At 39.5% G+C, this 24095-nt stretch overlaps 1 protein-coding gene across 1 annotated transcript in view; it reads left to right on the top strand.

The window, feature by feature from the left end:
- Positions 1-24095, top strand: part of med13b (mediator complex subunit 13b) — a 30384-nt gene that overhangs the window by 5054 nt on the left and 1235 nt on the right. Inside the window, exons 3-29 of the mRNA XM_082179412.1 lie at positions 935-1103; positions 3471-3616; positions 7657-7854; positions 8477-8671; positions 9659-9818; positions 9930-10037; positions 10135-10839; positions 12033-12249; positions 12350-12377; positions 12474-12595; positions 12951-13035; positions 13796-13977; positions 14067-14266; positions 15964-16868; positions 18015-18182; positions 18263-18486; positions 18900-19089; positions 19171-19537; positions 19622-19838; positions 19915-20106; positions 20725-20948; positions 21036-21178; positions 21289-21447; positions 21571-21717; positions 21806-21966; positions 22897-23061; positions 23203-23303. Coding sequence (XP_082035538.1) covers positions 935-1103; positions 3471-3616; positions 7657-7854; positions 8477-8671; positions 9659-9818; positions 9930-10037; positions 10135-10839; positions 12033-12249; positions 12350-12377; positions 12474-12595; positions 12951-13035; positions 13796-13977; positions 14067-14266; positions 15964-16868; positions 18015-18182; positions 18263-18486; positions 18900-19089; positions 19171-19537; positions 19622-19838; positions 19915-20106; positions 20725-20948; positions 21036-21178; positions 21289-21447; positions 21571-21717; positions 21806-21966; positions 22897-23061; positions 23203-23303 — 5878 coding nt within the window. The remainder of the gene's footprint in view (positions 1-934; positions 1104-3470; positions 3617-7656; positions 7855-8476; positions 8672-9658; positions 9819-9929; positions 10038-10134; positions 10840-12032; positions 12250-12349; positions 12378-12473; positions 12596-12950; positions 13036-13795; positions 13978-14066; positions 14267-15963; positions 16869-18014; positions 18183-18262; positions 18487-18899; positions 19090-19170; positions 19538-19621; positions 19839-19914; positions 20107-20724; positions 20949-21035; positions 21179-21288; positions 21448-21570; positions 21718-21805; positions 21967-22896; positions 23062-23202; positions 23304-24095) is intronic.

Genomic DNA, 24095 nt, shown 5'->3' with positions numbered 1-24095 from the left:
AGGGTTTTTCATGGGTCAAGAATGGTCTACGGTTGTGGCGTACAAACACTGCCAACCACACACACTTCAAAGTAACCAACACATGTAAACTGCGAGCCCAGTACTGACAATAAATAAGATCCAAAATAAATGCAAACAAAAAAAAACAGTTTATAATATTATCCCATTTATTCATGAAATAATTTAAAAAATCATCTCTGTCAGGACAGATTATAAAACAAAGTGCGTAGAACTAATAAAATCCGTAAATTTATATGTAAAAAAAGACTGAGAGTAAACTCAGAGTATTAAAATGAGAGAAACAAAATGAACTACAGGTCTATTTGCATTTTAACTCCAAGACTTAATGCACGGATCCTTTTGCATACAGTATCAGATTGTTTTGTTCCGTCCATTGCTATGGTTGTCACTGTCAATTGGATAATATTGGGCATTTAATACAGTTGTCAATCCAGAAACTTTGCAATGTGTAGTTAGCGGCATAAAAAATAAAATATTGCGATATAAATTGAGCAAAGACCCACTGCCATTATATTCACTGAAGCTGTCAATTACAACGCGAGGTACACAAAGCTGCACTCTTCCGAAAACTCCCGTTATAATCACTGAAGCTGTCTTGGCTGTGCGATGAATCTCTTACTGACATTGTGATTTTATACTTTGTTTGTTAGAATGAAAGGATTCGCAAATGTGCAGAACTCGCACTGAACAAAAACTCTGCCATTTTGAGCAGTGTTGAGCGGATTCTCTACAACGGATTCTAAAACATCTGATTATCCATTGTGTTCACGCAATCAACTGATATGTCTGTGGCTGCAAAGCTTAACATTCTGGAAATAGAATCCTTTGACAAAGAGTAATTTTGGCAGTCTCTAAAATATTTTCAATAAAAAAAACACTGTAATAGAGTACTAATCTGCCGTCTGTTGCACAGGTAATGAGGACGGTTCATGGGATAGCGGCCTGACCTACGAATGCCGAACGCTGCTCTTCAAAGCCATTCATAACCTGCTGGAACGCTGCCTCATGAACAGATCCTTCATCCGTATCGGCAAGTGGTTCGTCAAACCCTACGAGAAGGATGAGAAGCCCATCAACAAAAGGTAAAAGACGCGTTGTGCGAACCGCTGATTGAAACAGTAGCTGTGCAACTTGTTTATGTTACGGTGATAACCTGGTGTGTTTTCATGCCCAGCGATGTGGATGCATGCCGTAAGCTGCCGCTTTTAACAGCATGATCCTCATTGTTTGTCGCAGCAGACGAGTGACATCAGGCTGTTGGCATCCTTGTGGGGGGAAGAGCCCCTGCTCTAGAAGCCAGCAATACTGTTGTGTTTCCTCCTGGGATACTCTGTTTGCGTGAGAGTTGCACCAAAGCGTGTCATCATTCCAATGAAGCTCCTGTCTTAAGTATTTGGATGTTATAGGGAGGGGCAAAAGATGCAGTCCATCTAATTATTTGTCTCATTTGCATAGATGTTTTGGCTCCCTCAGGGCAGAGGTGGTATGTCTGTGGGTTGGAGGATATGGCTTCCTGCTGTGTGTGTGCAGTGCACTCTGTGTAAGTTAAGGATGCAAGAGCTGGAAAGTGTAGCTGTTTCCTCTGTCGAAGTTTTAATGAAGAGTTTACTCTTCTCACAAAACACTGACTTCGTGGTTTCACACTAGGTAGGTCAACAGGAACCACCATTTCGCTTTCACTTGTTCAGCTCTGCCTGAACTTAAAAATATGCCAAACATCCAGAGTTCTTCCTGATAAACATTGATACTCGTGGTTAAGCATGTCTGGTGCTTTGTTTTTTCCGTAGAACAAGGGAGCTTGAATGCTGTTAGGTCACATTGAACAGGATGAGCAGGATTTTTTTTTTTTTTTTTTCAGGATTCTTTATTGAATAGAAACTTGAAAAGAACAGCATTTATTTGAAATGGAAATCTTTTGTAATGTTAGAAATGTATTGTCACTTTTGATCAGTTTAATGCATCATTACTGAATAAAAGTATTAATTTCTTTACAAAAAAATCTTCCCGACACCAAGCTTTTGAGTGGTAGTGTGTACACAGTTTGAAGTGTGGAGACTCCATGACACTCGTAACAGTACTTAACAGATATATGAGGAATGCAGACTTCCCCATTTCTCTCTCTTTCTCTTTCTTTTTCTCTCTCATTCGTGCCTGGCACTGCACAAAGTGATGCTGGCACTGTACTCCCTGGTGTTACTAGGGGCCGTCACACGATCACTCCAGTGAGCGCATGCACTGTTGGATTAAAGGCAGGAAGTTCTGGTTCTCTGTGTTGGTGTTTTTGAATGAGAATGGACTACACTGTTCAGGCATGCAAAGAGGCAATGCTCCCAGCCTCCCACTGGAAAGTTCTGGAAAGTCAAATTGTAAATGCCATCAAAGAGATCGTATCTATAATTACAGTGCAACAGAAATTAAATAGATTTTGTATTGAAATGTTTGTTATTGTTCAAATTCAGACCTGTCACGGATCATTAGAGCTCCAAAAATGCCCAAATCCACATTCAGACCTCAAACCTATTATAAACACTTGGCAAGCCAATTGGGATCAGTGTAATAAATAAACTTTACAAAATCAATCCTGTAGTTGGTGGAAAATGATGTGCCCATTTTGAAAATCATATTTTTTTTTTTTTTATATTTGAGAAATCCACCTATCAGAGAAGTTGATGTCACCATGGAAAACACAGACTACTCTTTGTATTTTATGCAATTGCAAATAAACATATATAGCAGTACATTTGTAATGCTTATTATTAATGATTAATAACCTATTGTTTTTATTTTACTGTTGTCTTTTCTGTTATTTGCTTTGCTTCAGCATTGCATAGTTCATTCAGTCCCTTATTTTAGGTTTTTGCTTCAAATGAAAGTTTGTTATATCATAATTAATCAGTAATTTTTTTAAATCCATATGGAGAAAATAAATGGGAAAAAGTCTATCGAACTAAGGCTTCTGTAAAAAAGTAGGTTTAGTTGATGTTTCCTGAATGCGTGAGTTTGATCACTCATCATCTGCATGTTTGGTTACACAGTAACAGCTGTTTACTCTATCCCGCAGGTCACACACTCACAGGTGTTAGGTTGTTAACTTTAAGAATGTGTGCTACAAAGCAAGTCAGACTATGACGCATTCATTATGGGTTCAAGAATTTAATTAAACTTTTTTTTTTTTTATAAAACTTCAAAGTTGAAGTTAATTGATGACTTTCTGAACTTGTAATAGTATACTCGCGTATCTAATGTCCTAGTATTTCTTTTCATAGTACTCCTGGTCAAGGTTCAGTCACTAACTGCAGCTCTCAGGAAACTACGCCTGTAAACACACTGTGTAGACCTCAGCTGTCAACACACCATTCCCAGAGACCTCCAGGAAGCGTGCTACTTTCTCCCAGGCTGTGACTCCAGAGTCCTTGAGTAATCCTCCATTTGTTCCTCTTTCTCTGCAGTGAACACCTGTCCTGTTCCTTCACATTCTTCGTGCATGGAGACAGTAACGTGTGCACCAGCGTGGAGATTAACCAGCACCAGCCGGTCTACCTGTTGAGTGAGGAGCACCTGACATTGGCCCAGCAGAGCAGCAGCTCGGTTCAAGGTAGGAGCATTACTGATCAGTAGGCCCAGTCGAAACTTGCACAGGACTTACACAAGCTGTATAATGGATATTGCACACAAAAATGAGGATTCTTTCATGATATATTCATACCATGTTGATTTAAGCTCTTTTCCTGTTTGTTTCCTGATTCCTGTTCAGCAAATCTCAAAATGAATATCCTTTCTTTTTCTTGTTGTACAATATAATCATAATATACAATATTGAAATGTATGGGGTAGTAAGAAATTAATACTTATTTAACTAAGCATTAAATTGAAGAAGTGACAGTAAAGACATTTATAATCTTACTTTATGCTCATCAAAGAATCCTTAATGTGTTATGGTTTCCACAAAAATATTTTTCAATATTTATAATAAGAAATGTTTCTTGAGCAGCAATATTAGAATGATTTCTGAAGGATCATGTGACACTGAAGACTGGAGTAATGGTGCTGAAACTTTAACTTTGCCATCACAGGAATAAATTACATTTCGAAATAAAATGTAAAATAGAAAAGTTATTTTAAATTGTAATAATATTTCAGAACATATGTATTTTATTGGCTTTATTTTTGATCAAATAAATGCAGCCTTGGTGAGCATAAGAGACTTCTTTTAAAAACATAAAAAAATATTTTACTGACCCTAAACTTATGAACCTTAGTGTTCCTATATTTCGTGGCTGTACTGAATCCGATTTCAGATTTAAGTAGGAAAAAACAACCAGATCCGTGGCACTTTCCTGACTCTTGGCCAGAATAAGCTGTAATGTGGACTAGGGCTGTCAACGAATATTCTAAATTCGAATATATATTCGAATAGTTTTAAAAAACAGAAATTCGAACGTTAAAATTAATATTCGAATGTGAATTTCGAATATGGAAAAACACGCCCGCGGAAGCAGAGGCGCGGCTGTCTGCTTTGCGAGTGGGCGCGCGCGCTGCCTGAGGGACAGTCACACGAGTCGCACTGTCTAGCACAGCGTCACTGCTGAAAGTTGACAGTGCACTAAAAGACAATGGAATAAATTGCAGTCAGTTTTTCCTTTTTTTTAATACAAGCACCAATAATGTAAGTAGCCTTTTTCTTTTTTAATAGCGCTTTATTTTTTATGAACCTCAGGGTAAAAGTTCTTTGTTGTCACATTTCTCGGAATTGTGTGCCTCATTTTATTTAACGTTAAACAGAAAAGTTCCATGTTTACCACAGCACAGCTCGCTCGGAGCGTTCAATGTCGGTTCTATACTGTAAAACTTAAATTAATGTTAATAAATTTGTTTCAATCACTGAATGAAGCCTGCTATATTTGGGACAAGAGTCGCGACCTTAAATTGCTTGCACAAAACTCTTGATCAGCACTCAACATGTGCTTATTGTTGTTAATTTAAACCGTTATGCGCAGAGAGAGCGTGAGCGCGAGGGCGCGAGAGAGAGAGAGAGAAAGAGTGCCTGCGAGTGAGCGAGACTGAGGTCTGCGGTCTTGGCCATTAGTTTATTTACTTGGTTTTGTGTTGGTAATACATTGTCAAATATGTTTAAACTTAAATTAACTACCTATACAAATGTATGTCTCTTTGTATTAATGTGTCCTGTTATTGACGTAATGCGCGTCATTGACAAAATGCGCAACCAGATGTTCGAATAGTTCGAATATTCGTGTGTTTTTTAGAGGGAATATTCGAACGTCATTTTTGAGCAATTTTGACAGCCCTAATGTGGACCAGACTTATTGAAAAAAAAATCCTGTTAAACTCTTCTTTTTTTTAAATGTATAAGTCCCACAGTTATGTTGATAAACTGTACAAAGAGTGAAAAGTTTTGTGTTCACCGTGAAGCACATGATGACAGTAGACTTGAGAGGGAATTTTACGCTTTATTGTTGAAACTGAAAAGATGACAAACCCCCTCCTTTGTTCTGCTGTCTTTTTTGTGGTTTGTCAGTGCACCAGTCAACAGTCAGACTTGTGGCAAAAAAAGTTTTCTCCCCTGCTCAAGGGCGCAATAATGGCAGGCCTACATCACGTTAACACCTCTGAGACGCTGCTTCTCTTGTGGTAGTCATTATCTCAGTGTAGCCCCACTGTGGCCCTGATGAGGTGTTTTCCAGATTCAGTACTTCTCCTGTTTTCAGCTTTGTTACATCACCACCGTTCCCTCCAGGTTGCTGAGTTCACAAGCTTGTGACTTGCATTACCGCTTGGAACAGTATGTTTTATCCTGAACAAGATACATCGGTGTTTCTCCTCAACCTGTTCTTCTATGTGTAATCCACGTCATTCTTTAATTAACCTTTGGAAATGCTGGGGTTTTATTTTTATTTTTTTTAAAGGAGAATTCCAGGTTAAATACGAATTAATGTCTGATCTGTTGATGGCATCCTGCCAAAAACGATTGTAAAGTCACATCTGAGTTTTGTAGGGCTTAATATGCAAGCTGGTTTTCACCATGGAATAAAATAAAAAATAAAAAGGTAACTTAATTTACAAATCTGACTTTTTTCTCAGAATTGTATGATATAAAGTCTGATTTGATTTCTTACAATTGTGAGTTTATATCTAGCAATTGGCTTTTTTTGTGTTTTGTTTTTTTGAAAAAAAGTCAGAATTGCGAGTTATAAACTTGTGTTTATTATTGCAAGTTATAAACTCGGAATTGCGAGATATAATATCAGAAATGCGAGACAAATATGGAAAGAAGTTAAGCTATGGAAACTTGTTTCTGCCACCGAGTTTTAAAAAACAAAACAAAGGAAATTGTGTCTTTTTATCTTACAATTCAGATTTTTTGTTGTGAGTTCAGAACAAGCTTCCATAACTTAACGGGGTAGTTCACCAAAAATAAAAATTGTCATGTTGTTCCAAACCAGTATGAGTTTCTTTCTTCTGTTGGACACGGGATATATTTTAAAGAATTTTAGTAACCAGACATTTATTTTAAAGAAAGAGTCCTTTCTGTTTCCTCAATATTGGCGATGACATCTTTATCTAAAGCTTGTTTGTGCTGCATTATAAGTGGCAAACAGTCACGGATTGATTTCATTTTGTTTTATTCCAGTTGTTGTCACTGTAATGGCTGAAGATTGACTTTGGCAGAGCTTGTACACAGGGCTTGTGCTCAGTTGTCTGGCATGTGTTAGTTCATTAACCGTCTCCCAGAGGGCAATCTAATGCTTATGCTAGACTCTTGTTAGATGGTTTTGCAAAAGCAATGATGTTGAATGCCAAGTACACTCCTCCTTATTATCCCTTCATATTTTATTGTCTTGTATTCTGGGGCCAAACATCCTCTCAAGTAATGCTTATCTTCAAGGAAAATTACTGATGATGTAGCTAGTGCGTTTTTTTTTTGTTTTTTTTTTTTAATGATTGAAACGAGTATCATTCTTGCTTTTCACAATTGTTCTTAATTAGCCTATTAGAAACATTAATTATTTTTGCATTTCATTTTTATTACTCATAACCATGTAGGGACATGCCAAGTTTTAGTGCAGATCAGATCTCACCACAGATTTGAATAGTGTGTAATTGTAGGTGTAGGAAAGCTGCAGAAATTGTAGTAGGAGGAAGAGGAGTGGAGATAATGCAACAACTGTTTGTCCTTCAGTTACTTTCATTTTGCTTTAATGGAGTTACCAAATACGCACTCTGCAATTCACATTCACAAATATATCATTTTATTGTTGAATAAAAAAAAGAAATTGTGAATTTATTGTGAATGCACTTTTGTATTCAATAACTTTTAAACTTATTTTGATTGTGATATCATGAATAATTACAAGAAATATCTGTTAACATCCAAAATCGTGTTTCATGATGCTTCAAAAAGAAAATGCCTCTTTGCATTTTTCGTCCTGTTTCAGATCTAGTGTGAACTTGTCAGTCTGAAATATTGGCAGAGCTTTTGACTTTCATTTTATGGCTTACTTCATGGTCAAAGCATTGTTCTCATGTTACCACAAAGTGAACAGAGACTTTACAAAGAAGTATCACTCTTGCATTTACATTGACACAATTTTCCATGCGCTGCCTGTTTTACCCCAGTGATCCTTTCTCCGTACGGTTTGAGTGGGACTCTGACGGGCCAGTCCTTCAAGCTCTCAGACCCACCGACCCAGAAGTTAATCGAAGAATGGAAGCAGTTCTATCCCATAGGCCCCAACACCAAGGAGGTCACTGACGACAAGATGGATGACCTTGACTGGGAGGATGATTCCTTGGCTGCTGTTGAAGTTGTTGTTGGTAAGAATGAAACTTTCAGCTGTACATATTGGGTGTTTCTCAAACGGAAGGCTGCGTCCTACCGAGACTGCGTCCTTCCGAGTCCAGTCCTTCTGAGGCATAGGCTAGTGTCCTCCTCAGCGATTAAACGCTAAAATGAGACGGTCTAGTGTAAGTGTGCATGGCTGCGTCACACATGTTCCCGCCCCCAAGGTCATGACATGAAAATACTATTAAAACTTAAAATACTTTGTATTACAAATCTTTAAATTAACTGGCTTTCGATTAATGGAATACAGTGAATAGGTCTTCCAGTGGCTTACATTATTGTCAGTTTAGTGTTAGTGATTATTTTACAGCAAAACTAAAGATAACATCTATGATTTCATGTCCGGAAACATAATTTTTGTCTTAAATTTCGTAATAAACTCAGACGAGCTCAGTACAGACTCATTTTCCGTCAGTTTATTTTCGTGAATTTAAATGTTTGCAAAGGATTGTGGGTGATTTAAAGCTGTGAAGGATACATCCGATGCATCCTTCAAAACGGGTCGTATGTAGCCTTCCGTTTGAAAAACATCCATTATGAGTTCATGGTAATATCAAATGATCTGTAGTGCGAGTAATAATTTCTGTGGTGCAGCTGGGGTCAGGATGGTATACCCAGCGAACCTGGTGCTGGTGGCCCAGTCGGACATCCCGGTAATGGCCACGGTGAGCTCTTCCACCTCCTTGGGTTCTTACTCAGGAGGTCAGCACAGTCAGATGGTCCATGGAGATACTGGCATCTCTTCGGTCACTCTGACTCCTCCCACTTCACCTGAGGAGGCTCAAGCAGGTACCACTACTTCATTCTCAATTATTCTGAAGAAATGAGAAAATATTCAAAATGCTTAACTTAAGGGACTACATAATTTGATTCCCCTTAATTTGAAATAGATTTAATGGAAACATGTTTGGTTATGTGATTATTTATATTTTTGTCCTAATACAGCATGAAAGAGTCATTTTAGATTATTATGAATATATAGAGATATTTGAATAAATATTTTTAATGTATTTTATTTAATAAGGTTTTAAATATGTACAATAATTTGTTAATGTAATTGTAATTTAATTTTGGAGGCAGAGAAACTACATACTGTATTTGTTAACAATGCCAAGGAGGAAATACATCGGCAATGATCTTAGAGAAACAATTATTGCTGTCGTATATCTGGGAAGGGTTATACGGCCATTTCAGCCTAATATTCCTGCTGCGCTGCTGTCTGTGTTATAATGTTATAAAAATTTTGCTATAATGTAGCAAAAAACAAAACAAAATCGCTCACTACTCTGGACTGATTAACTTTAATAATAACTTTAACATTTGACTACTTTATGTACCTGGAAACTACTGTTAGACCTACCCGAAAAGCACAATTTATTTCATGTATTTATGTTGGCCTCTTGAAAGTTAAATGTTGGCCTCTTGAAAAAATCCATGTTCAACAGAAATTATTTGTGATGCATCAATTAAATAGCCAGTATTAATGCATGCCTTAATTCATAAACTTTGCTAATTTAAAACATGATCAAAACACAAATCTATTTTCATTACAAATAAGAGAGCAACTAACAAATTTCTTTTCCAGAATCGGCCAATAGTTTTTTTGTTCATGTTGGTGTCGGACAAAAAATCTTTTACTATTATAATATACATTTTTATTAAAATCGATGATGAATTATGGATAAGACCAGGGACAATCAAAAGCACTTGCATTCTCAGTTGCTGTTAAAGCCATTAGTTCTGCAATGTTTTAGGAAGATTTTTTTCCCATTGCAGTCTCTCAGCCTGCCCAGAAGTTGGTGAAACTCTCAGCTATGTCAGGCGCCTTTAGTGTGGACAGCAGCAGTCATCACGGAGGCAAGATCCCCCGCCGCCTAGCCAGCCAAATGGTGGAACGAGTCTGGCAGGAGTGCAATGTTAACCGAGCCCAGAACAAGTATGATATATACTAATCAGCCAGAGCAGATAACCTAGCTATGGGAAATTATTATTATTATTGTGTATGAACAAAGCAACTTCAGGCATTTGGTATGGTTTATTTTTGCAGGAGAAAGTTTTCAACCATGTCTAACGGAGCTTGTGAGGAAGAAACGGACAAAGCTTCTGTTTGGGACTTTGTAGAGTCATCTCAAAGGTCACAGTGCAGTTGCTCAAGGTATGCTCAAAAGCTGCACATTTGCAACCAATTTCATGTAATTAAATAAAATTTGTGAATGAATGAAAGCTGACTAATCTTTCGCTTTTCACTCCAGGCTTAAGAACCAGAAACAGCGGGCATGTAGCACCCCAGGGCTTCCTCCATCTGCTGGGCAACCTCCTCAGCCATCTACCAAACATAAGATGGCGGAGAAGCTGGAGAAGGGGGACAAGCAGCAGAAGAGGCCCCAGACGCCCTTCCACCACCGTAGCTCTTTATGTGAAGAACATCCTAACTTGGAGCAGGGGGAGGGTGTTCACAGGCTTTGTCTGCAGGGCCACGAGGACAACCGCTACCCCAGCCTCCTCCACGCCGACGTCACCTCCAGCAAGACCCCAATGCTGCACAGCTCAGCTGACGAGATGACCGGCTCCCCTCAGCCCCCGCCGCTTAGCCCGCACCCTTGCGAGCGCGGAGAGGATGCCAATGACGGCCTAAAGAGTTCCTCCTCGCCCTTGCACCAACACTTCTATCCTCCATCCTCTGAGCCCTGCCTGGTGCCCCAGAAACCCCCAGATGATTCTCCACTAGACCCATTGCCCTTAGCCTGCCCACCTCCATACCCAGAGTCCCTAGAAGCCACCGTATACATGGGCTCCGCTATAAACCCCAACGAGGACATGTCGCATAACCCCTGGAGGTACTTTAGGGTGCCTGGAGGGAAGAATGCAGATTTCCACACACCTCATCTTCCTGTGGTCACGCTCTTTGAGGATGGGAACAGGGCCGGAAGCCAGGATGGTGTTGTCTCAGTTACAGAGTAAGTTCTCTAGCCTTCTACACTAAATAGTGACATTGTGGCAATTATGCTATTTAAAGCTTCAGTCGTTTGCTTCAGTGGTTATCAATAACATCAGGCAGCTTTGCTGAAAAGTAATGGGTGAAAACATGTTTTCGACTAGTTGATGGTAGGGGCAGAGAGACTGAACTGGTTCCTGTTGCTTGCCCAGTATTGTAGTGCACTCTGTGTGACCTAATGATGTTTTGCTTGAACAGATAAATAGTCAGTTGTCATTGCTTCAGTGTCTCTAAAGAGTTTACTTTAAGGTTTTTGCTCCACACCTGATGTTTTAATTAGCTGGCTATGGCTAGCCCTGTGCAGGTTTATAACTTATAATATTATTTTATTATTATTATTTCAAAATGTAATTATTTTTTGAGTATGTGAAACATACATTTTTGATGATCGATTAATGTATTGATTATTTTTACAATTATTTGAAATATTTTCTAATCAGTCGATTTATCCTTAAGTTAACCTATCAATGAATAATAACCATAACCTCTGCGATTAATCTTCCAATGTTTTATTCAAACAATTTATCATAAAATACAAATGAAAAATACCAACATAAAAAAATAAAGTGCCAATAATTAAAAGGCATCTCTCAGTTATATACAAATATACATGATGGCTGCATTCATAGTCATTGTTTGGGATTGACAGCAAGGTGTGAGTCTTGAAATGTTTGTTCATTCAGCAGATTAAAGTACCTGCTTGAATGCATATGTATGTCACAACTGCATTCAGCGACAGTATCAAAAATGGCCATGTCCATAACACCGGGAAGTTTTATCACAATTGACAGTGTGTTCTTAAATAAGTCCAATCGAGTCATGACCATCAGATAGGCTTCTGTAAACAACCAACAAGGACTTTAAATGCTTTATAACCAAGTGCAGAGAGTATGTTTGAGCTGCGCGCAAGTTTTGTTTTGTGTAAACAGTGTGTCGCGTCGACACATTCCACTCAAATCAACTTACTTGATTACGTCGACACATTGTTCCAGCCCTACTAATGCCATCCTAAGTAATTATCATGGTAAATACAGTTATAATGCTGAAAGCAACCCAATGGAAAAAGTACTGTTGGTGTAACTTATCAGTTATTTAGTAAGACTCATTATTTTCCAATAACTAGAGGTGTAATGTAGTATTGGGTGTTTTTTGCAGGCTTATGTCCTCCTCCAAAAGGCCTCTGAAGGTGTCGGAAGAGCTGGTGAAGATGTACGAACATAAGAAAAACCAGTATCTTTCTGCAGCTGTGTGCAATGAAAACCAGGAGCGAGAATCTGATCCTTACGCTTTCGTGGAAGGAGACGAGGATTTTATGTTCTCTGATAAAGACAAAAAGCCTGGACCCGAGAGGGAGACCGGAAAGAGAAATAAGGTCAGAAAGTAATTCTCTTTAAAAAAAAAAAAGTGTTAATTTTGTGTTTCTCAAAATTAACAGTCTTATTTATTTATTCATTTATTTATTGTACTTTTAGAGGGATGATGACAGTTTATCTTCTGATGGTGAGTTATTTCCTCAGCAAAATAAAATATTTAAGTGTTTTTGGAAATGTCTGAATTTTTTCTTTTTGATCTTGAACAAACCTTGTTTGCACACAGATGCCCAGGGGTCAAGTGGAGGTAAACCACTTCCTACCACCAGCTTGATCCATGAGACCGATCTGGTTGTGTCCATTAATGACCTGGACAACCTCTTTAACTCTGACGAGGATGACCTGACGGTTAGTACTCTTATGAGCTCCCCATGTAACCACTGCCTAAATGCACACAACTGTGTGTGGTAAGTAAAAAGGCCTTGTTATTCTAACTTAAGCAGTGTAAATCAACTTTCTTTTTTTTGTCAGTTTTTGGTATGAATCAGTTTGTGAAGCCCCAACAGTAAATGAATCATTTGGATATCGTGATATGCATATCAGTGCCAAATTAGAGAGCGGTCAGTTGTAAGTTTCCCACTTTGTTCCTGGATCTCCTGCCTCATTAGGAAAATGCTTAGGTGCTCATAAAGTTCTTTATTTGCTGAACTAGGGAATCAGTGGAGCTGTTAAAGTGAGCCTGTCTTTGTCTTACCCCAAACAGCCTGGATCCAGGAGAGCTGCTGGTGGAGCAGAGGAAAAATTTGGTGGGAAAGAACCAAAACCTGCTGCGCCTGACCCCCTGCCTTGTATGTGCTCCACATCGTAACCCCTGCTGAATCTACATCATTACTAATACATTTGATCTAATTACTGTTGTTACTGGAAGTGTGTGAGCAGTTTGGTTTAGAATGTGTAAATAAAAGGTCATATTATCCAGATATAGAGAATTTTTATAATAATGCTGTTAAATCTGTAAGAATGCCTCATATTGCTACCATATTGGTTATCGGCTGATATTAGCATTAATACGTTGTGTGTGTGTGTGTGTGTGTGTGTGTGTGTGTGTGTGTGTGTGTGTGTGTGTGTGTGTGTGTGTGTGTGTGTGTGTGTGTGTGTGTGTGTGTGTGTGTGTGTGTGTGTGTGTGTGTGTGTGTGTGTGTGTGTGAGAAAAATAATTTGCGTTAATTAAAATAAAGCTAATAAAAAAAAGTGCATAAGAGATGAAAAACTTATTGTATTTCCATTAGTTGCAAAGGCAATTACTTTGTTTTAGTCAAAGTGCTACAATTACTATTACAAAAACTGAAATAAGATTAAACCCAACAGAGCACATGCTAGAATGTATAAATACTATAATAATATATAAATAATACTCAAATAACACTACTTTTATAATTTAAATACAATTTTATTAAAATAAAATAAAATTCAGTTTTCTCAAACAAAAACTATTATAGGATTGCAGACGTCTTCACAGACTAACACTGTTAATGGCAAGCATCTGTTAACTATTTTCTTTTTATAGTGCCAATATTCTGTTCCTTCATTGTGTGTTTATTGATCTAGGCTCTGCAGACCTGCACCAGATGTTCCCAACCCCTCCGTCACTGGAGCAGGGCTACTCTCCTATAAACATGGGCAATACAGAGTCAGCTGCTGGCCTGTCTCTTCTGGATGGGGCCATCAGCGGGAACTTCAAGATGGAGGTGGAGGAGGGTTTCTGTAGCCCTAGACCCTCAGAGATTAAGGTAGAACTTAAGGCTGTGAATTCCCAGGAATATTCTCATAAAGAGGCACTTTGTTATGCGAGACTCATGTTTCTTTATCATATTTACAGGACTTCTCCTACGTGTTTAAGACCGAGTCCTGCCAAGCCCTCATCGGCTGCTCCCTTTACGCCCCTCTGAAGATGCTGCCCAGCCAGTGTCTGCTTCCCATCAAGCTTCCAGAAGAGTGCGTTTACAGGCCCAGCTGGACCGTCGGCAAACTGGAGATGCTGCACCCAATGGCAGCCATGACCTTCCTCCACAAGGACAGGTACACCAGCCAAGAAATTAGGGATTTTCTTCCTCCCAATCAGATTTTTAATACTTCACACTCTTTGCAAGTTTGTTCTTTTGTAACAAACAAAACATTGAGACATTGAGTAATTCAAGCATCAGCTTGTTGCCATGTATGGAAGCCTAAAAGGCTTTTAAATAGATGGATTTACCTTATTTAGCAGGGGGATTCTTGTATATGTAGCAGGTGGTGGTTGAAGTCAGTGGGTCAGGTTTTTAATAAGCACCGAACACACTCTTCTCTGCTGTTTGTAGTCCATGCAGCTGCCAGCCCAAAATAGCCATTCAATATTAATGATAGTGCAGCCTTAATTGAGGAATGTGTCCAAGAGCGTTCATGCCAAGCACACTCAACTTTTAGAATGTGTTTTAATGCTGAGATGTTTTTCTACCATATCTTCACTTTGATATCTATTTTGCAATAACTTGCCAAGTGTTTCCAAGGTGGTTGTAGTGCATTTATGAAGACAGTTCCCAACAGAGTAGCCACCGGTGTGGTTTCACTTAAACTGTAAGGGAAGGAGGAAGACATTTATTCACTGAGTTTTTATCTCATAAACATCCCTGTAATGTTTGGCAATTTGGTGGATTGATCCAAATGCAGAGAAACCAACATGTATGGCTATGTTCAGACTGCAAGCAATCTTTATAGGTAGACTTTCTGCACTATTAATTGCAGTTGTTCATATATGATTTGTGTGTCCAGACATAACCAACCTATCTGCATGGGTTGCTTTGGTAACGACGTAGGCGTACCATTGTATGTGACGAGGCTTTCAAAACAGATGCAGGGAAAATCATCTCACTCCTCAAATAAATGCCCTGTCGAGTAGCGGTGCAGTCTCCTCCATCACTGAGTTTGTGATGATCTGTGCTGTAGTCACGGCCAAAATCTTTGGACATACCGTTTCAATTCTGTATGAATACTTTGTCATTTTCGGCACCAATTTCGACATTATCGTTGTGTGTGATGAATGATGCAAAAGACAATTTCAAATCAGATTTGAACAGCCAGAGCATCCGGACTGAGAGGCATCTGTGAAAATCTGATTGGAATCGCATATCAAACCACCTCCAAATGTGTTTGTGTTTTTGTTTTTTTTCATACTATTAAAACCCGTCTGGATAAAATCTGTATATGCAAAACAAAATCTGTTTTTTGCCTGCAGTCTGAACATAGCCTAGGTCGTGACCTCTGTATTTACTTTGTTTAAATGTTTCTTGATGCTGAAAATTCAGCTTTGCCATCACAGGAATAAATTACATTTTAAAATGTATTGAAACATAAAACACTTATTTTAAATTCTAATACTTTTTCAAAATAGTAAAAAATTTCGACATTTTTTATCAAATACATGTAAAAAATGTCTTAGTGACCCTTTATTATTCCTGCTTGTTTCTATTGGTCGGTCAAAGCAGAACTTATGTTGTGACTTTCGATTTGGAATTGGATAATTTCTCCCTGAATTGAATTAACTACTAAATACTAAATACTTCTTTCTCTTCATTTTGGACAATACACCTTTTCTTTATAGTTTTAAACCAAACAAAATTATTTTTGTCACATATTTTGCTTGAAATGTATGCTTGTGCCATTTTTCCTCACCATAAATATCACTTGCTTTGAAATTTTGACGACTACATGTGACACTTTGTCCCCCTCTTCTTTGACAGTAACATCCCTAGTGTGGGAAGTGCAGTTGAACAGGACCAGAGCTGCACCCCTCAGACACACAACACCTTTATGTCCAACAGCGCCCCACCCAGCAACAGCGGCGCTGGCATCTTGCCCTCCCCCGCCACCCCTCGAATCTCTGCTCCAACGCCACGGACACCCCGGACCCCACGCACCCCCAGAGGCCCTGCCAGCGTCCAGGGCTCACTGAAATATGAGAACTCCGACCTCTATTCTCCCGCCTCTACACCCTCCACCTGCAGACCTTTAAATTCAGTTGAGCCGGCCACCGTGCCCTCCATCCCAGAAGCGCACAGCTTATACGTCACCCTCATCCTCTCCGAGTCAGTCATGAACCTCTTCAAGGACTGCAACTTTGACAGCTGTTGCATCTGTGTCTGCAACATGAACATCACAGGGGCGGATGTGGGCGTCTACATAAGTGATCCCAACATGGACCCGCAGTACTCAAGTATGGACCCCTGCTCCTGCGGTTTTAGTGCCGTCATGAACCGTCGCTATGGCAACGGGGCAGGCCTCTTCCTGGAGGATGAGCTGGACATCATGGGACGGGGTTCGGATGCCGGACGGGAGACAGAGAAGCACTTTGAGGCTGTACGTGCAGCCTCGCTTCAGAGAGGGGCGGTCCTTAAAGAGCAGGTCCCGGATGATCTCGTCCTTCTGCTGCAGGACCTGTGCACGAACCCTTTCTCTCCCATCATCAGGCCCCAGCTTCTCAGCACCAGTTTCAAGCCGCCCATGCGCCTGGAGGAGAGGGACTATTACAGTGACTGCTACTTGGCTCTTGAGCACGGCAGACAGTTCATGGACAACATGTCTGGAGGAAAAGTCGATGAGACACTGGTCAAGAGCTCCTCTTTACACCACTGGGCCAAACGCAACGGTGAGACTTCTTGTGATGTTGTTAATAGATTTTTTGATTCTTTTCTTTAACTTTTATTTTTATGCTACTCCTTCAGTTTAAGTTTTAGCTGTGGTTCTCAAGCAGTGGGCTGGGGCTCACAAGGAGGCCTCAAAATGACTGAATAGTATTTAAATTAATACATTATTATAAAAAAAATATTAAAATAAATAAACTTTATATAAATAAAGTTTTTAAGACTTATTTCTTGCATACTATTATAATATAATAAAAATAATAAAAATATTTATTCCCCCTCAATAACTGTTGTTTTTAATATCAGTATATTTTTTGTAAAAAAAAAGAAAAAGTTGTGACAAGTGATTTCGAGTCATGTTTTAAAGTCAGCATGAAACATTTACAGTCAATTTACTTCCATAATGTGACATTTCGGAGTAAAGCATCTGGAATTGATCGCCTTGTGAAAAGTATTTTCTATGTGATAGGTGGTTGAAGGGGAGAGATTGAATAAAAAGAGGACTTGGAGTTGTTAAATTATGTTTTTGTTTTTTTATATGTATTCATTTATTTTTCGGAGGAGCTGTATATTATCTTTGAAATAACATAGCAATTTGCAATTTCTAGGATTGGATAGGATAGACTTTATTGTCCCGAAGGAAATTTGTCTTGGACACACAATACAGTGTCTGCTGTTTAAATACAAGAAACATACATACATGCATACAGTACATACACAGGCTGTCGCGCACACACACAATACCTACAGTACATACACAGACTTCCTATCAACCAACCAGGAAGTCTAGGAACGTATTTAATTAAATACAAACACCTTTGATTTGTTTGTTGTGATGAAATGGAAGTAGCTAGAGATATTTTCTCTTTCGTATTGTGATGTACATCGAAGTGAAACATATAATAATAAAAAAACACTTGTAGGACAGGACTTAGCTCTATTCATCAGTTGTTAATTGGATGGAGACAGATCTGAATGCAAGCTTGAGGTTGATTGTAGGAAAGAGTTGGGATTTAAGCGAATGCAGACCTCTTGCAAATTCTTCCAGTAAACTATAAAACAGTTTTCTCTAACTAAGTGTGTTTAGCATTAAATCTGTTTGAAGTAAAATCCGGTGTTTGTAAAACACTTCTCTCTCTGTGTCCTTGCAGCTTTCGATATGAGCATGCTGTTCTCCCAGGATGTGGTGAGGATGCTGCTGTCACTTCAGCCTGTCCTGCAGGACACCATTCAGAAGAAGAGGTCTGTGCGCTCTTGGGGGGTCCAGGGCCCCCTCACCTGGCAGCAGTTTCACAAGATGGCTGGCAGGGGATCGTACGGTAGGCCTAAATCAACAGACACCATCCTCAGCATAGTTTATAAATGATATAGGTATATTAATACAACTCTTTTCTCTCAGGCACGGATGAATCTCCAGAGCCCCTCCCCATCCCCACCTTACTGGTGGGTTATGAGTATGACTATGTGGTGCTGTCTCCTTTCGCTCTGCCATACTGGGAGAAGCTTCTGCTGGACCCGTACAGCTCCCAGAGGGACATCGGATACATGGTGGTGTGTCCCGACAATGAAACTCTGCTTAATGGAGCCAAGACTTTCTTCAGAGACTTGACAGCAGTGTATGAGGTTAGAACATGCTAATGACCTCGGAATGTCACTACACCCAATCATTAAATTGAAAAATCACAGGTTTCGTAATTCTCAATATCACCACTTAATTCAAATGATTAACAAATTAATAATTCATTAAGTATAATTATTAAAACAACTATATGTACAACCTTTACCCGGATGCATAAGCTACACTCAAATTAAGTGGCATGTACTGTAAAGAATTGGGCCTTGATTGCTTGTATTGTCACAAAATGTAACTAACCCATCACTAATCTGATAAATGTGACTTTGAAGATCAAGCTATTAAGTTATTATAAACATTAATGTCATGATTTTCTGTAAAGCTGCTTTGAAACAATGCGTGTTGTAAAAAGCACTAGACAAATAAATTTGACTTGATTGATTGATTTATTATTGTTCTGCAGTCCTGTCGGCTCGGTCAGCACAGGCCCATAGCCAAGTCTCACGCTGATGGCATTGTGACTGTGAGTGATACTGGATCCCAGCCTTTTACAGATCAGACTTTCACTGACTGGCTCCCAAAAACCATCAACAGCAGCAGCGAGGCTTTCAACAAGCTCAGACTTTATGCGCAAGTGTGCCGAGAAGACTTGGGTATGTAAAGAAGCAAATAGAAAGCTTTTTGATGTTATGAGGAAAAATATAGATATTCTATAATATTTCGTATCTCTTCAGTGTCCTGTCTGGCATCCCAGTCTTTGGACGGCTCACTGCTTTCCCAACGAAACCCTACCAGCTCTTCGCAAACTTCCAGCTCCAGCAGCCCCACCACAGTCACTCAGAACACCACCCCTACCACCAACAGCACCTCCAACACTAACCCCACAACCGCCACGGCGACCACCACCACCACATCCACCACCTCTTCCTCCTGCTCTCAGGGCATAGGTACCTTGCCGTCTTCCAAGCCCAATTCCCTGCCTTCCTTTGGGGCTCAGGGCTTGCAGTCCAGTCAGCCGAGCAGCGGTCAGAGTGCAGGGACACTGGGGGACGGTTCATCGACCACCAGCCAACCTCAGGTCCAGTCTGAGCCCCCAGAGAGGTACTGCTTTTCATATCCAAACAATCTGATTCTTACTGATCCTCTCAGATGTGTGTGCTGATCCGTGATTTATCTATGTTACAGTACGATGGATAGAGAGAAGGTGGGGGTGCCGACTGACGGAGACTCCCATGCCGTCACTTATCCTCCCTCTATAGTGATTTACATCGTGAACCCCTTCAGCTATGAAGAGACAGGCCAAGGGGGAAATTCCAGTGTGTGGACGATGGGTCTTCTCCGCTGTTATCTGGAGATGCTTCAGTTTCTTCCTCCTCACATCAGGAATGCTGTATATGTCCAAGTAAGAATTCATCTGCTTTCTGATCTTAATGTTTCACTTTGCTTAGATCTAAACATCTGCCGTTTTCTTCTACCAGATTATACCCAGCCAATACTTGCTGCAGCCGGTCTGGAGTGAGGAGCGCCATATATACGCACAGCACCTGAAGTCTCTGGCTTTCTCAGTTTACACACAGTGCAGACGGCGTCTGCCAACCTCCACTAATGTCAAAACGCTAACAGGCTTTGGCCCCGGTCTGGCCATTGACACTGCACTACAGAGCAAAGAGGTACACCTAATAATTGCCAATGTATTGGGCAAGGGGTTTCAAAATCGGGGTCCGCAATATAGTGCTAGAAGGTCTGTGGAAAAGTAACACAATAATTATATATTTGTACCGTATTTAATAACAAGAAGTTTATTTATTTAAATAGATTTCAATTCCAAATTGACCAAATTTCATTCTTGGTGTCCACAAGGGAGTCCTGAAAGGTCTCTGGAATAGTATAGAGGAAACACTTTTGCTATTAATGACAATAGATTTATTCAATACATTTATTATTGTTGTTCTTTATTTAAATAAATGTAACTAATTTACCAAATTTGATATTTATTTACATTTTCATTCTTTGTAAAAATGAAATCATCACTTAATAGAAAGTATAATCTTTTAGATATTTTACACCTTTATTAAAAAAAAATTCAATATACTTTTTCGTTGTATAAATGCATCTTTATACATGAAAATATATATTAAAACGGGGTCTTTTATTTTGGGGTCTGTGCCATCAAAATAATTTAAGACCACCTGAGATATACCATTTTCATTAAATTTATACAAAGATTTTGATAAATAGAGCTTTGTAATAAATAATAATATTGACCTCTTGGCTCTTGCCGCCCTCAGAGACCAGAGTGTTTACATCTCTACGCACCGCCATTCATCCTGGCACCAGTGAAGGACAAACAGACAGAGCTGGGTGAGACTTTTGGAGAGGCTGCGCAGAAATACAATGTGCTGTTTGTGGCCTACTGCCTGTCACATGACCAGAGGTGGCTCCTGGCCTCATGCACTGACCAGTACGGAGAGCTGCTGGAAACCTGCATCATCAGCATTGACGTACCCAACCGGTGAGCACTCAAGTTGGTCTGTGATTGGTGTAGTTTATTCAAGCATAAGCCTGTTTGTGACTGGGATGTCTGTGTGTTTTCACACAGAGCTCGGAGGAAAAAGGGCTCTTCACGACGACAGGGCATTCAGAAGCTTTGGGAATGGTGCCTGGGTCTTGTACAGATGACTTCACTTCCTTGGCGCATTGTTATCGGCCGGCTTGGAAGGATAGGTCACGGGGAGTTACGCGGTGGGTATTGCAATTATTCAATAAGTGTTTAAATCATGTATATAAGTTATAAGTGTTAGGCATCATATGCCCTTTGCTCTTGATCTAACTGCTGTTTTTGTTCCAATCAGATTGGAGTATTTTGTTGAGTAGGCGAAACTTGCAGTCTCTCGGCAGACGACTGAAGGAAATGTGCAGGATGTGCGGTATCTCTGCTGCGGACAGTCCCAGCATTCTCAGCACATGTCTAGTTGCAATGGAACCACAAGCTTCCTTTGTCATCATGCCAGGTAATTAATGTGAAGCTTTCACACAGAGCAGTTGTTCTGCGTTGGGCTGTACTTTGATTTTGCCTTTCAGGCCTTTAGAAACTTTTGAATGCTTGATGCCCTTCCTTCTCCATCTCTGCATAGACTCTGTGTCCACGGGCTCCGTGTTTGGCCGCAGCACGACCCTGAACATGCAGACGTCCCAGTTAAACACTCCTCAGGACACCTCCTGCACTCACATCCTTGTGTTCCCCACTTCTGCCGGCCTCCAGGCGTTCAATCCCAACAACGGTCAGACACTTTCACCTTCACCCCATCTAGCTCCTCTACTTTATTATTATTTATAGCGGACTAATATAAGTTGTCATTGTGTTTGCAGATGTCACAGATGGAATGGGTGGCATGGATGGGATCTTGGACTTGCTGTCAGAGAATGATCTGGTTGACCCCGATCTCATTAACATATTACCCAACTCTCCCACCACCTCCCCAGTACAGTCACCAGGTTCACATTACCACCACGGAGGAGACGGCAGCAAGGTAAACTTGTTTGCACTGTCCTTTTGAAGAATTTCAACATACACTACTGTTCAAAAGGTTGGAGTCGAGAATTTTTTAAAAATGTTTTCATATGATTAACAAGACTGTATTTGTTTGATAAAAAATTCTGTAATTTAGTAATATTGTGAAATATTACAATAAAAAAAAAAAAACTATTTTCTTTTTTAATGTATTTTAAAATGTAATTTATTCCTGTGATGGCAAAGCTGAATTTTCAGCAGCCATTACTTCAGTCTTCAGTGTCACATGATTGTTAGAAACCATTCTAATATGCTGATTTGGTGCTCAAGAATCAATTTCTATTATTATCTGTTGATAACATATTTTTGTTGTAACTGTGATGCATTTTTTTCATGATTCTTTGTATAGAAAGTGTTTATTTGAAATGGAAATCTTTTATAACAGGAAAAAAAATCTTTATTGTCACTTTTGACCAATTTAAGAACCCCTTGTTGAATTAAAGTTTTTTTCTTTCTTTTTTAATCATACTGACCCCTACATTTTGAATGGTTGTGTATCTCATAAGTCGTAACTAACATAAACTAAGTTTAGGAATAAAAAATAAATAAAAATTTATTAAAATGCTTTTTACTTTAGTATTGTAAAGCCCAAAGTCGGCCCGCCCGTGTTCCACACACTGTCGCGTGATGTAATTTTCAAAGTGCTCACACTGTCCGTGTGCAGCCCGATGTTTGTTTCCGCGCGGATGGTGCGCGTACAACCGCACATGTGCGAGTGACTTGAGCGCTTGAAAACAAAGTCTACTTTGAAAGGCTCGTGCACTCAAACGTTTGTGAGACGGAGCTGAACGCAGAAAATGAATATACCCTGACATTAAGTGACTGAAGTAATTTCTCAGTTTTATAGACCTCTAAATTCAACCTCTTACGGTCTCTTTCCCGTCCTCAGGGCCAGAGCACAGACAGGATGGAGTCTCACGACGAATCTCCCAACATCCTCCAGCAGCCCATGGCTCTGGGCTACTTTGTGTCCACAGCTAAAGCGGGTCCACTGCCTGACTGGTTCTGGTCCTCCTGCCCACAGGCAAAGGACCAGTGTCCTCTCTTCCTGAAGGTGAGCTCTTGAGTAAACGCAATAATCATTTCACTCCAGAGATTCATCACAGCTTTGTTGTCTAAAACACAATTCATAATCTAATCTATTTAACAGATCTGCAGAGGTATTATATAATGAATGTTTCTGTCTTCCTGTCAGGCTTCTCTGCACCTTAATGTTTCGTCAGTGCAGTCAGATGAATTGCTGCACAGTAAACACTCCCACCCTCTGGACTCCAGCCATACCTCAGATGTGCTCAGGTATCAGCTGGACACCTTACAGTCACTCTTCTCTTTATTCCCATGCCTCTCATATTTCTTTACATTTATAATATGAACCCAGGTGGGTTGTTCACTGGTTCCATTTCATACTTCCAACTCCACCATACAAGGAGGGGAGCTGACTTATGAAATATCCAGACAAATTTGTTAATTTATTTAATGGCATTAAACATGATTTATTAATAGTTAGTAAATCAATGATTTAATAAAGGGATAGTTTACCCATAGGTGTCATTTACTCGCCCTCATGTCATTCCAAACACACAAGACCTTTTCATCTTTGAAACACAAACCTAAAAGATTTGTCCATGTAATGAACAAGTCCATTACACCTAAACCTTGTTCATAAAGACTTTTTTTTTTTTTATATCCATATGAATCAAGCAATTCATCCAAGTCTTCTGAAGGGACACGATCGCTTTAACAGAGGTTTTCAACCCTCTTTTGTCCAAAACTTTGCTGAGACCCTTTTTTGGACCTAGCTCCCTGGTTGAGAACCACTGCTTTAAATGATGAACAGATTTAATTTAGGCTTTTATTCACATTTAGACATCGATCAACGCTTGTACGTAGAACACATCAAATATGGAAAATGTAAGCACAACTGTTCTTGCTTGAACCTCATTGGTTATTTTGCATTTGAGCTTTCATTTACCATATTTGATATGGTCTGTATTTTTGCGGATCGATGTTTATATATGAATAAAGGCTTAAATTAAATCAGTTCATCATAAAAAGCGATTGCGTCTCTTCAGAACACTTGGATCAAAT

Source organism: Leuciscus leuciscus, assembly GCF_965113295.1.
Source record: "Leuciscus leuciscus genome assembly, chromosome: 9".
Classification (NCBI taxonomy): Eukaryota; Metazoa; Chordata; class Actinopteri; order Cypriniformes; family Leuciscidae; genus Leuciscus; species Leuciscus leuciscus.
The sequence above is the reverse complement of the archived record's forward strand: the minus strand, read 5'-3'. Positions and strand labels throughout refer to the sequence as shown.